Source organism: Belonocnema kinseyi, chromosome 9 (genome assembly GCF_010883055.1).
Source record: "Belonocnema kinseyi isolate 2016_QV_RU_SX_M_011 chromosome 9, B_treatae_v1, whole genome shotgun sequence".
In the NCBI taxonomy this organism is placed as follows: Eukaryota; Metazoa; Arthropoda; class Insecta; order Hymenoptera; family Cynipidae; genus Belonocnema; species Belonocnema kinseyi.
Genome location: NC_046665.1, coordinates 100534569 through 100545595, shown reverse-complemented (window position 1 = coordinate 100545595; position 11027 = coordinate 100534569). Strand labels below are relative to the sequence as shown.

The 11027-nt window shown below is 30.5% G+C and overlaps 1 protein-coding gene across 1 annotated transcript; it reads left to right on the top strand.

The window, feature by feature from the left end:
- Positions 1-2332: 2332 nt before the first annotated feature.
- LOC117180234 (basic salivary proline-rich protein 1) lies at positions 2333-8398 on the top strand. Its single transcript, XM_033372622.1, has 5 exons — positions 2333-2392; positions 2736-2812; positions 6403-6484; positions 6571-6784; positions 6865-8398. Exons 1-5 carry the CDS (start codon positions 2333-2335, stop codon positions 8280-8282), a joined length of 1851 nt encoding a protein of 616 aa, XP_033228513.1. The 3' UTR covers positions 8283-8398.
- Positions 8399-11027: the final 2629 nt, after the last annotated feature.

The following is an 11027-nucleotide window of genomic DNA, read 5'->3' as shown; positions in this document are numbered from 1 at the left end:
AGTGCAGTTTCGAGGATTTAAACAATTAAAAATTAAAAGCATTTGAAGTTGAATTTTTTTTATAAAAAACAGTTTTATTTTATAAACTGTAAATATAAATAAATAAATTATTTTTAAAACGGATCTGTACTCTAAGTACAGAAATCTGAACAATAATTGATTTGACCAAACAATTCTAGATCCGTTCAAAATTTGACAATTTCCAGATTGTAACTGTTTCAATCCGAAAGTCTTGATAAGAATTGAAATTATTATTTCATTTATTCCGTTGATTTTATTTTTAAATCAAAATTTTCATGATTTATGGAATAATATATTTTTGATTCAGAGTGTCAGGTATTCCTTTATATTATTTTTTTATAATAAATTTTATTAATAAATTTATTAATATATTATTTCTATTAATTTTGTCAGCTATTAAAAAATGTAAATGTCCGTTTTACTATTTTCAACTTAAAAATAAATCCATAATATAATTCTCATAAGTCTAGTTTAAAATTACTTAAAATAATATAATTTTGAAAATTTTAAAAGTTTCATTGCTTAATTCTTTAACTTCAATTTTAAAAGGTTGGACTTCAAGGGTTTCACTTTGAATGCTTAAATATATTGTTTATTACTTTATATGGAAAAATGTTTAGAATATAGTTGGATTTTTTAAATTCCATTGACTGTGAAAAATGTTTGCTGACCGGGAAATGACAGGGAGTTTTTTTCGATTAAAACGGCCACCCTGGATTTTGAAAGCTCTCAAGGTATATTTTAGTACATTTTTCAGAATATTTGGAAATTTCATAGAATTTTATGGTATTTTTTCAAGAAATTATTTACAAGAAATGAGGGATTTCGTAGTTTCAAAACTTGCAAGAGATTTTCAAATTTGTAATTCGCCCTGAATTCTTATATATTTATCCTGAATTATATGAAATTCTTTTGAATTGTTTCTTTTTTTTTTAATTTTGAAGTTTTTAAAACTCATCTCAAATTCTGAGAAAATCCATCAAATTCGTTAAAATTCTTTTTAATATTGCTAAACTCATTTGAAACTTACTCAATTCAAAGAATGTTTTCATATTTACGATTTATTTTGCATGCACTCGATTATTAGTTTTTTTTTTTAATTCAGTTTGACTTTTTATTTTTTTTTCTATTGAATGGTTGAATCATTTCTTTAATTTCCAAACGATTAAATTTACTTACAGTAATAGAAATTTTTAAAGGTTATAGTTCAAAAAAGTTTTAATATCACAATTCTTCGCGACTACTTTTTTTAAGTTCTAATAAATGAAGTGCAACTTCAATAAGTTTCAATTTTCTGGAGTATACATTTTTCATTTTTTAATATTTTCCATTTAAAATTACTTTTTGTTCCAAGTGTTTTTTTAGAATCATTAAATTTCAAAGGTTTATGAATGAAAATTTTTTTCCATCTTGAACTGTGAAAATAAATGTGAATTTATTTTTTGATTTTAGACAAATTTTTTTATTCAATTTTCACGTTAAATCTTAATTTTTGGAAATTATTACAAATTTAGATTTTGGGAATTTCAGGACGCTTTGAGTAGAAATGAGAAAGTTTCAACTCCTTCATAATTAGATTGTCCAAATTTAAAAATTTTGGTTTAAAGGTTTTGCATTTTTAAATCATCTTTTTAAAACTGTTTTCAATTTAAAATTATCCAATTTTAAATGCTTTAATTCAGAAATTATATAAGTGTAATTCCTTTTAATTCTAATCAAAACATTGTTTTTTTAATTTCACCTATATAAAATATTCTGAATTGGTACATTTTCAATTCAAAATCGCGTCATAAATTTTTTCTAAATTTCATACACTTTCAATGCGAAATTATCATGAACAAATTATGTAAAAAGAGAAAATCCGAAGTGGACAGCTGTAAAAAAATGCAGTACTTTTTTTAAATTCCCGCCAAAATCGGTATCAATCGGCGAAAATGGGAACTAGGAAAAGTCGAAAGTTCGAATTTTTCCCTCACGGATCGCTAACTCTGACATGAAGATTCACCATTTTGAAAACTTTTAGTTTTCACTTCATTGTTGTTTGACCGTTGTCGATTAACTATTACTGGAAAATACAAATTCGCCAAAGATTCGTGTGTTTCCTACAAAAAAAATAACGCAGATCACATTTTTTTCGCATTCAAGGTCAGTTTGAAAGAAGGTCTGCATGAAAAATCGTCTGAGGAAACCTGAATTAAAATAGTGCGACCGTGTGGGATTTTTTCATATACCGATGCCCCAAGTTTTGTCTCGATATTTGATAATTTACCGGTATTTTGCTCTATAGTAAGATATCTGTGGTTTTTCAAAAATGTCTGTGACTTTCGCTCAACGGGGTAGACCAACTCCAAATTCTACTCAAATTCAGAAGGTAAGATCTTGTAGAAGCTGTTTATTTTTGCAAAAAAGTTGATCTTGCCGATGAGTGCTTCGCTGGATTCAAACCGGATTATTTATCCCACAAGGAGAAATTAGAACGTATTATCATTTAATCTTGAAAAATTTTACATTTTTAACCTTCTGCAAACATGTTACTTTATTTGGTATTTTTTTAACTATAACCTTCAGGGACTTTTCAAAAGTTATTAATTAGTTTTAAATGATGATCATTTTATTTATAAAATATATAGTGGAGTCAAGACGCACTTTATTTAAAAATAAACTAATTAGTTGTAATTTTTGTAGAAAGTTAACCTATAAACTATTACTTTTAGATGCTCGACGAGAATAGCCATCTTATACAAACTATTCAAGAATACCAGAACAAGGGAAAAATTCAGGAATGCGTACAGTAAGTAAATAATCAGTCAGTGGTGTAGTTGAAGCCTTGGCGAGGTCTGGCGCTGCCAGGGTAGTTTTTTTTAAAGGCCTGGCGGCGCCAAGCCACTTTCTGGTGACAGGGACAATTTTACCAGTTATGAGCCATTTATAAAATACGTCATCAATTTTGAGCTTATTTGACCTTGCCCTCCCCCGAAAGTAACGTAGCCGATTTCTAAAGACGGATCTACGTTTATAAATGATTTAAAATGAAATTAATACAAATAAATCATTGAATTCAATAAGAAACACTTTAAGTTTCATAAGATTTGAAGTCGACATATATTCAGGGTGGCCACATGACCAGGAATTTAATTTAAAAACCGGAAATTTACTTCTGATCGCCGTAAAATTCAAGATTTCGTTATTTTGATAATTTTTGTCAATTTGGAAAATTAATTTCTTCTTTATATAAAGCCGCGGAGTATTTTCTTGAAGGATCATAATTCAAATTTAGAAAAAAGGAGTTTACAAAATTTCTGTTAAATGTCAGAATTCGCCTCAATTCAAAACTTCCCTCTTCCGAATTAAAAAAATTATTTCAAAAGTAGTTCAAAATTTCTTCTGAATTATAATAGAAAAATTGGTTACATCGTTCATTGCAGATGTATCTCTTTTCAGTAATAATTCGACTATTTGTGGTTAAAAGTAAAACTACTTTGTCGAAAACACGTTTTTTTTTTATATAAAAATTAGATTTGCCACGGAAATTTCAACTACTCTATTTTTGGTTAAAAATGTATATTTTTTGGATGAAAATTTATCTGTATGGTTAAAAATGGATATTTTTAAATTAAAAATTAAACAATTTGTTTGAAAATTTAGGTACTTCGTGGAAAAGTTCGTCCTTGTAGAATTTATGTTCTTCAATTGAAAATTTAACTGTTCCATTGTTATTTGCAAATTGACCTTTTCTAGTTAAACATTCAACAATTTGGACGAAAATTCGTCTTTTTTAATTGAAAGTTCAACTATTTCGTTGAAAATTCACGTATTTTATTAAAAAGTCGATTGTTTGGAATAAAATTATCTCTTCCTTTGAAAGTTAATCTTCTTGTTTAAAAATTATTTTTTTGTTTTGCTTAAAAATTCAAGTATTTTAGTTAAATATTTATCATTTCAATTGAAAATTCATGTTTAAGGATGGAAATAAAATTTTTTGGTTGAAAGCAAAATTCTTTTGTTAAAAATTACTTTTTGGTTGTTGAAGATTCATCGTTTAATTAAAAAATTCATCTCTTTTGTTGAAAAATGAGCTATTTGATTGAAAACTATTTTTTTTCTTTTGATTTTTTAGGTTTAAAATTTTTCGTTTTTAGCTGAAAATTCCTCTTTTTTGGTAGAAAGGAACCTTTTTGGTAAAAAATTAATTTTTTTGGTCAAAAATTCAATTTTTCTAGTAAAAGATTGATCATTTCAGTTAAAAATTCATCTTTCTGGTTAAAAATTCATCTATTCCTATTAATTATTCACAATTTCCTATGAAAATTCATCACTGTTTGAAAATGGTTGTAGTTGACAGTTCATTTGTTTGGTTAAATATTAATTTTTTAACTCGAAGTTTAATTATTTAAGTTTTAGTTGACAATTCATCTTTTTTATTAAAAATTAATTTTTTTAACTTATGCTTGGTTTGAAATTAATAAAAAATGCATTTTTAATTCCAAGAAGATAAATTTTTAATAATATAATTGAATTTTCGATCAAAAATAATTATTTTAACAAAATAGTGAAATTTTCTCAAAATAATTGGTTTTTTAATAAAATAGTTGAATTTTCAGCACATAAAGATGCACTTTCAATCAAATAGTCGAAATCAAAAAAATTCATTTATTTAAATATTTGAATTTTCGAAACAAAAAAATAATATTTTTAGAAGATAGTTGAATTTGCATTTTAAAAAGTTTATTTTCAACCAAGAAAGATTACTTTTCTACCATGAAAGATGATTTTTCAACAATAATTTTTAACAATAGTTGAATTATCAAAAAAAAAAGGTTGACCTTTCAACAAACAAGAATAATCCCAAAAAACGACTTTTTAACCAAATATATGAATTTTCCACCAAATAGTCTAATTTCAAACAAACAAGATTAATCCGCATTTTAATGTCCGCAAGATAAAAAATTCTATTATTTGGTTGCAAATTTAATTATTCTGTTGAAAATGCAACAATATTGCTAAAATAAAATCTTTTTTATAAAAAATGCAACTACTTTGTTAATAAATTATGTTTCGAGTTAAAAATTCAACTTTTAGGTTGAAAATGCATATATTTTGATAAAAACTCGTCTTTGTACACATTTCATATTTTTGGTTAAAAATACAATTGCTTAAATTATCAAAATATCAATTGTTACATGCTTCGTTGAGAATTCATCTTTGTTTTGTTGGAAAGTCGATTATTTGAATGAAAGTGGAACAAATTTGAAAGCAAAACTAGTTTTTTTTTATTAAGGATTCATTATTGTGGTTGAAAATTTAACTTTTTTAGTTGAAAATACAACTGTTTAAATCATTAAAATATCAGCTGTTCCATGCTTCGTTGAGAATTCATGTTTTTTTTTTTTTTTTTTGAAAAGTCGATTATTTGACGGAAAGTGGAACAAATTTGTAAAAAAAAACAATTTTGTACAAAATTAAACTACTTGGTTGAAAATTTAAGTTTTTTGTAGAAAATTTGACTTTTTTGGTAGAACATTATTCATCTTGGTTAGAAATTTATCTTTTTGTTTGAAAATTTATTTTGTTGCTACAATTGTTTTTTTTTTATATATATGAAATTTAACTATTCCATGTTCTGTTAAAACTTCGTCCTTGATATTAGATAAGTTGGAAATTCGCTTTTTGTTTGATAGAAAATGAATATTCTTATTCAAAAATTCGACTTATTGGATTGAAAATTTTACAGTTCTGTTGAAAATTCGGTTTTTTTTTTGTTGTGAAAGTTATTTTATTCTTTTCAGAATTTTTATGTGATAATTTTAATATTCCATTTTTGTTTGAAACTTTATCCTGTATATTGTGCAAGTTAAAAAATCAACCATTTCGTAGCAAATTCACGTATTTTCTTAAAAAGTCGTCTTTTTGTATAGAAAATTATTGTTTGTTGAAAGTTCAACTTTTTGGTTGAAAATTCAACTATCTTTTTAAAAATTCAGCTTTCTTAATTGAAAATGATTTTTTTGTTCTGAAAATTTCAGGTTTTCTGATTAAAAATTCCACTTTTTTTCAAACATTCGACTTTTTATCTTAATGTACTCTTTTGTTAAAAATTTAATTATTTTTGGAAAATTTAACTACATATTTTGTTAAAATCATTTTGGGTCGAAAATTTAACCATGTTGTTTTAAAAATTCATGCTTTTGAATTCAAAAATAATCTTTTATAGTAGAAACGTAGTTTATGGATGGCCCATAACCGGAAACAATATTCTGATTGACAAGAAAGGGGCTTGGGGCTATCAGGCTTCCTAAAAAAAGTACCTTGGGGGCGCTAGCGCAGCAAAAAAAAACCGTCTGTGTTTTAACTTTTACATTGTTCTACGTCAATTTATTGCAGGTATCAGCAAATCTTGCACAGGAATTTAGTTTACTTAGCATCTATCGCCGATGCCGGACAGAATATACAAGCATTATTACCAGTAAGAGACAACCTATAAAGCAAAGAATGTTAAAAATCGAGGCTGTTCTCATTTACAATATAATATTTCGCACTTTCTTATTGCAGCCACCACAGGGAATGAGTAATGGTCCACAACATCCCATAATGGGACCTCAGGGCCCACCAAGTGGTCCAACAGGAACTGCAGGACCAGGGAGTGAAATACCTCCCAATACCCAGCAACCAATGCCAATGGCTAGTTTCAATCAAGGTCAAAATATGGGACAGGGAGGTTATCGAAGTGGACCCGTTATGCCTGGTCAAGGACCTGCTATCAACCGTATGTTCTATTACTTAAAACATGCTATTTCATTAGAAGCAACCAACTTGGGAGTAGATTTATCGAGGATTATTTTTCAGGTCCAGCTGCGGGTCCTGGTCCTCAGCAATACAGAGCTGGACCCCAGGGCTACCCTCAACAGCCAACACAACAAGCCTATCACACTCCCTACGCCAATCAAACCCCAGGCGCCAACTACCAAGGTCCCCAAGGCTCAACTTACACCCCAGGTCAACCTAACCAGTACGGACCTCCCAACGCTTCCCAGCAACAAAGCTATCCTGCAGCCAATCAACCCAACTACGGTCCTCCAGCCGCAGTCAACAGCTACGGTCCTCAACCAGGCGGATATCCACCTCCCGCGAATCAACCTCCCGCCGGCTACGGTCCTCCACCTCCAAATCAGCAAGGCTATCCTCCACCCAACGCCTCTCAACAAAGCTTCCCACCCGGCGGTCAGCAGCCACAATCCGGACAGTACGGCAGCCCGAGCCCGCAACCAAACTACCAACAACCACCATCTCAACCACCTCCTCAAAACGCCTATGGTACGAATCAGTCTGGTAACTATCCTCCTCCTCCCTCACAAGGTTATCCCAATAGCGTTCCTCCTCAATCATACCCTCCTCCACCCACTTCTAACGCCACCCAACCCCCTCAACCCGGTCCCCAGCAATCCGGCGGTCCCCAACCTAACTATGGTAACCAACCTAGTCCAGGTCCTGGCCCGGCGCAATACGGTCCGACTTCTACATCGCCTCCCTTCAGCACCACGCCAGTGAGTGGAGCCAACACCTACGCCCAGAGCGGTCAACCCACCAGCACACCATCTGCCTCCACCCAGACTTATCCAGCCACTGGTGGACCTCCTCCTCCCTCCCAGGGTGGAAATTACCCCCCTCCTGGACCAGCACCCTCCGGTTATCATCAGCCACCACATCCGCCTTCACACCAATCTCCCCATCCGCCGTCTCATCCTCCGCATCAACCTCCACATCAGAATCCTCATCCTTCTCACCAGCCACCGCATCCTTCTCATCCGCCTCATCAGCCTCAACATCAGCCTCATCAACAACCTCAACAAGGCCAGCAGCCTTCTCAAACGCCTCCTCAGCCTCAGCAACAGCAATCGCCCAGTCCTGCTCCAAGTGGTTTCCAACCTCCCTCGGGTCCACCCCAAGGACAGGCTCCTCCACCAGGTCCCCCTCAGCCTCAGAGTGGATATGGACCTCCGCAATCGCATCCCGCGACGACGCAAACTTTCGTTCCACCAAGTCCATCTGGACAGCCTCAGGTCTATTCGCCGCATCCTTCGCAAGGTGGACAACATTACGGACATCCGCAGTACCCGCCGCAGAATTACCCACCGCCACCTGGTGGCCAAGGCTATCCGCAGTATCCTCCGAGGCCGCCTGGTAGTCATATGCCTCCACCGGGTCCTCAGGGACCACCACCGCCGAATCAGTATGGATACGGGTATCAACCTCCTCCTCAGTAAGGAGATTCGAGATTTTGAGGATATTGACGAGGGGTGCTGGGTGTTTTGGATTATGGAAGAACCTCTCTGGATTGATGGGTTCTTTAAAAAGTCTGGGATTTGTTTCCAAGTCAGGAACAACAGTTTCAGAGAAATTGGTGAAGAGTTCTTTAAGAACACCTGATATTTTCTCCAAGAACCACGTTATCTAGCTGACCGGGATTTTTCTCTCGACTGCACTAATGTTCTAATTAAAAATGGTTTCATATATTTTATTACTATAATTCTGATTTAGAACAATACATTTTCTAAAACAAATGATAACTTTTGAGTTGCGACATAGGATTTCAGTAAAGAAATATAATTTTGAGTTTGTTCACGGAGACTTTTTGTGCAAAATCATTTTTACTTTGAGACAGGGTATTGTTGTGGAAAATTTAATTTTTAATTTGGGACAGGGCATTTCTTTAAAAAATATATTTTTGACACTTGAGTTATAAAATTTTAGTAAAGACTTATCATTTTTACTGAAATTTCCTGTCATGAACTAAAAATTATGATTTTTAACTACAATTTCCTTGTCTAAAAATAAAAGTTATGATTCATAATGAAATTTTCTGTTCTAAAGTAAACCTAAAATGAAAATTATAATTCTTTACTAAAATTTCCTGCCGTAAATTCAAAATTATAATTTTTACTGCAATTTTTCTGTCTAAATATGAATTTTTTAAAATTATTATTACAGGAAATTTCAGTAAAGAATTATAATTTTCAGTTTTGAACAGGGAATCTTATAAAGAATTATTATTTTGACTTTGTGAAAGGGAATTTCTAAAAGAATTATAATTCTAAGCTCGAGCATAAGACGGGAATTTTGGAAAAAAGGTTTAAATCTGATTTAGAAGAAAATAAAAAAATCGCTTTTTCAAGTCAGAATTCGTGAAAGTTTGAAACTTCCCTCTCTGAAGTTTTGCAAAAAAGTATAATTCAAACTTGTTATAGTAAAATTTCTAAAATAATTTTTCTGAATTTGGAACGAGAATAAGTAAGCAAAATATTTTTAAAATCCTGTAAAGAAAGAAAATTTGATGTTTGAACAAGTTATTTTTGACATTTAATGGAAAATTTTGTAAAATTTATAACTATAATTTAAAAAAATAAAATTTACAAGAAAAAATCCCGGTTCTAATTCAAAATGTGTTTGAAATTAAAAATTCTTTTTTTTTTTACAAATAAAAAATTTGCCAGAATTTGAAATGGAACAGTACATTTTCTAAAAGAATTAAAAGTTGCGAAATATAATTTGAGTGAAGAAAAATAATTTTGACTTTGGGTCAGACAATTTTCGTAAAGAATAATTATTTTTACTTTGAGACAGGGAATTGTTGTAAAAAATTCTAATTGTGAATACGGGACAGGGAATTTCATTAAAGAAATATATATTTTTGACGCTTGAGTTATCGAATTTCAGTAAAGAATTCCACATTTTTTGAAAAAATATAATTCTGACTTGGAACAAGGAATTTTGTAAATAAATTTAACTCTGTCTTGGTATAGGAAAATTTCTAAGATTTATCATTCTGAATTTAGACCGAAAATAAGTAAATTAAATATTTAAAAAAACCGTAATTATAAATTTATATTGAAACAGGTTATTTTTTACATGAAATGGAAAATTTTGGCAAATAACTTTAATTTTGATTTATAAAACTGGGATTTCAAAAAGTTCCCTGTTCCAAGCCAGAATTCATCAGAATTTGAAAATTCCTTGTACCTCATCAGAATTTGTTTCAATTAAAAAAAAAATTTTATGCAAATGAAAATTCGCCTGAATTTGAAACTTCCAACTTTTAGAAAAAGAGTTATTATATTTCTAAATTGTTATATCAAATGTTATAAATAAATATAATTCTGACTTTGAACCAGGAATTTTGAAAATAAATGTAATTGTGGTTTGGAACAGGCAATTTCCGTAGAGAATTGTAATTTAGACTTTAGGACGGGGGATTTTGGGAAAAAATTATTATTTGACTACGAGCAAATAATTTTTTTAATACAACGGGAACATCGGAGTCATTTTAATTCTCATTTAGCCAAAGGAAGTTAAGAAGAATACCTGTTAAAATTAAGAATTATAATACTTTTTCAACATTCTCTGTGGATATCAGAATTGTAATTCTTATGAAATTATCTGATGTTACAACTCAGCATTAAAAGTATTTTCCTAATTTTTTTTCCAAATCAGAAATCTTTAATAATGTGTAAACTCACCGAAGTTTTCCAAAAAAACATTTAAAATCATTTAAATATAATGAATTATTTTGAATTGACCGGATAAAATAAATAATTTATTGAGAGAAAGCCAGGAATTAAAAATCATCTATCGGGTAATAAGTTCTCGACTTTTTAATAACAACTTTTTTTCGTGTAGAACAAAAGTTAAGCAAATGAAATCTATAATAAGAGCTAGAATGCAGATAAGCGGAAGTTCTTATCTAGAAATAAATTGCCAAAATCATTCCAATTTGCATTGATTAAAGTTCTGTACAAAAGTCACCTTCAAAAACAAAGTTTCTTTTCGACCTTTACTTTTGTTTCATCCATTTTTCGACTTGAATTTATACAAGATTGATGGATATTATCCAACTGCTGACTTGATTATTTTAAATTGGACAATGATTCGGGAATCTGATTACTGAATCTTTTTCGGCCAGGAATACGCATATATTTTATAATAAAAGATTAACGAGTTATACAGTGATGAAA

Coding starts and splice junctions, on each gene's coding strand:
- LOC117180234 (XM_033372622.1), top strand. CDS start 2,333: ATGTCTGTGACTTTCGCTCAACGGGGTAGACCAACTCCAAATTCTACT. Junction 2,393..2,735: donor ATTCTACTCAAATTCAGAAG/GTAAGATCTTGT, acceptor TATTACTTTTAG/ATGCTCGACGAGAATAGCCA. Junction 2,813..6,402: donor AAAATTCAGGAATGCGTACA/GTAAGTAAATAA, acceptor AATTTATTGCAG/GTATCAGCAAATCTTGCACA.